The 2,500-nt window shown below is 52.7% G+C and overlaps 1 protein-coding gene across 2 annotated transcripts in view; it reads right to left on the bottom strand.

Annotated features, from left to right (window-relative positions):
• Positions 1-2,500, bottom strand: part of itpr1a (inositol 1,4,5-trisphosphate receptor, type 1a) — a 154,159-nt gene that overhangs the window by 54,998 nt on the left and 96,661 nt on the right. Inside the window, exon 39 of one of the 2 annotated variants that reach the window (XM_084446279.1) lies at positions 1,223-1,270. The exons of the other annotated variant lie outside the window; for it this stretch is intronic. Coding sequence (XP_084302405.1) covers positions 1,223-1,270 — 48 coding nt within the window. The remainder of the gene's footprint in view (positions 1-1,222; positions 1,271-2,500) is intronic. 2 annotated transcript variants of the gene reach the window in all.

The raw sequence follows: 2,500 nt of genomic DNA, 5'->3' as shown, positions 1-2,500 counted from the left end.
CAATACAGCTGCACATCTTTCTAAAACATGTTCTACAACAAAACACTGGCATGGAACATGCGTCAAGCTTCTCCTAGACTTGCAGAGGGAGTTGGGGTCCTGCTTTCAGACAGGCCAGCCTGGGGCCGCCTTCCCCCGCTATGACTCATCCACGCACGCTATGACTCATCCACGGACCGCCGAGGAGCCGGCAGTGCCACACGTCCGTCGCCATGACAACCGCAGCCGCCCACTTCTACCTGACATTCCCGCGGGGAAAGTGATGGGAGGAGTGTGTGAGTGAGTGTGTGTGTGTGTGTGTGTGTGTGAGTGTGTGTGTGTGTGTGTGTGTGTGTGTGTGTGTGTGTGTGTGAGTGTGTGTGTGTGAGTGTGTGTGTGAGTGTGTGTGTGTGTACGCATTAATGTCAACAACGAAGAAGACGATGTTACATAAGTCCTGCTACCAGGGTTATACGCTATCAGGATTGTCTGGTCCCAGAGGAATAAGGAAAGCATAATGGCGCAGATCTGTTGGAGTAAATGTTGGCACGTCAGCGCAACCAACAGACCAGACTGCATCCTGGACAAAATCAGCTATTGAGGTGCGGCCCACAAGCATGGTGAGATGGCCCAGTTAGCCAAACACATCTGCATGGTAAGAGACGTAGAGGCTTTACTTTTGGTAAGGTTTGACTCCAGACAAGGGTTCTAAAGTTTAAAGGTCTGAACTACAGTAGTCTGGACTAGTCTGGACTGGTCTGAACTGGTCTGAACTGGTCTGGACTAGTCTGGACTGGTCTGAACTGGTCTGGACTGGTCTGGACTAGTCTGAACTGGTCTGAACTGGTCTGGACAAGTCTGAACTAGTCTGAACTGGTCTGGACTAGTCTGGACTAGTCTGGACTAGTCTGAACTGGTCTGGACTAGTCTGAACTGGTCTGAACTCGTCCAGGGGGGTCCAGCAGCTGCTGCGGTTGACGTGAGGAGTTTCAGGCGGTGGTTGTGTTGGGTCAGTACAGTACTGGTTCTGGTGATGGTTGTGTTGGGTCAGTACAGTACTGGTTCTGGCGGTGGTTGTGTTGGATCTGTACAGTACTGGTTCTGGCGGTGGTTGTGTTGAGTCAGTACAGTTCTGGTTCTGGCGGTGGTTGTGTTGGATCTGTACAGTACTGGTTCTGGTGGTGGTTGTGTTGGGTCAGTACAGTTCTGGTTCTGGCGGTGGTTGCGTTAGGTCAGTACCTACCCTCCTCTGGTCTTCCAGGAGTTTCTGGGGCTGATTCATATCCAGCTCCTGAGCGCAGCGTGGTGAGTTAGCGCAGCCCGGCGGGCCAACAGAAACAAACACAGGGTTAATCAACATGCAACATGAAGGCCGTCATCAACACAACACAGAGTGAGCTCATATTAGATTTGGGATTTGTGCATGCGAGAGCTGTGCTGTGAGCAGTGCCATGTGGGTGAGACCCGGGTCAGTCCGGGGTGAGGGAGGGCTCAGAGAAGACAGGACGGAGGGGTTAGTGGTGATGGGCGAGGTTAGTGGTGATGGGCGGGGTTAGTGGTGATGGGTGGGGTTAGTGGTGACGGCTACAGACCAGGAAGCAAGGTGTGGAGATTTGCGTACAAGCATGCAGACCAATAACACGCTGGACGAGACTGTGAAAGCAGGCCTAATAGGGACCCGGTACTCCCTGTGCTTAACCCTTTCAGCAGGGGAACGTGGGTGACGCACAGTAGAGGCACGTGAATGATGTGGTACAGACTGCCATCAGCTTCTACAATGCACTCAAGAACAGTCCCCAAAGCCCAGGCCTATCTGAATATAACAGTTTGGTCTAAGCCTACGCTCAATCACTTTAATTACATAAGCAGAACTAGTGTGTGTGTGTGTGTGTGTGTGTGTGTGTGCGTGTTTGTGTATGTGTGTGTGTGTGTGTGTGTGTGTGTGTGGAGGTTACATAATGGTGGGGGAGGGAAACAGGCCACTGAACCAGTGACACAGGAGCTTAGAGTGTCCATCTGTCACCAGCAGAGCGAGGGGGGGAGGGAGGGAGGGAGAGAATGAGAGGGGGAGGGAGTGAGGGAGGGAGGGAGGGAGAGAATGAGAGGGGGAGGGAGTGAGGGAGGGAGAGAATGAAAGGGGGGGAGTGAGGGAGGGAAGGAGGGAAAGAGAGAGAGCTATAATGCAGTTAACAACTCTAGCTTTGCCAACATAACAAGCAGGAGTCTGAGTTCCTGAGTGCCGAGAGAGAGAAAGAGAGAGAAAGATGGAGAGAGAGAGAGAGAGAGAGAGAGAGAGAGAGAGAGAGAGAGAGAGAGTGTGTGTGTTTATGTGCGTACTGGAGGAACAGAGAGGACAGACAGGCCTGGGAGCTATAGTCAGGCAGACAGTCAGTCAGGCAGACAGACAGACAGACAGACAGACAGGCAGGCAGGCAGGCAGGCAGGCAGACAGACAGACAGACAGACAGACAGACAGACAGACAGACAGACAGACAGACAGACAGACAGAAAGGCAGGCAGG

This window comes from Borostomias antarcticus, assembly GCF_949987555.1.
Source record: "Borostomias antarcticus genome assembly, chromosome: 11".
NCBI lineage: Eukaryota > Metazoa > Chordata > Actinopteri > Stomiiformes > Stomiidae > Borostomias > Borostomias antarcticus.
This window is presented reverse-complemented; position numbering and strand designations above follow the sequence as displayed.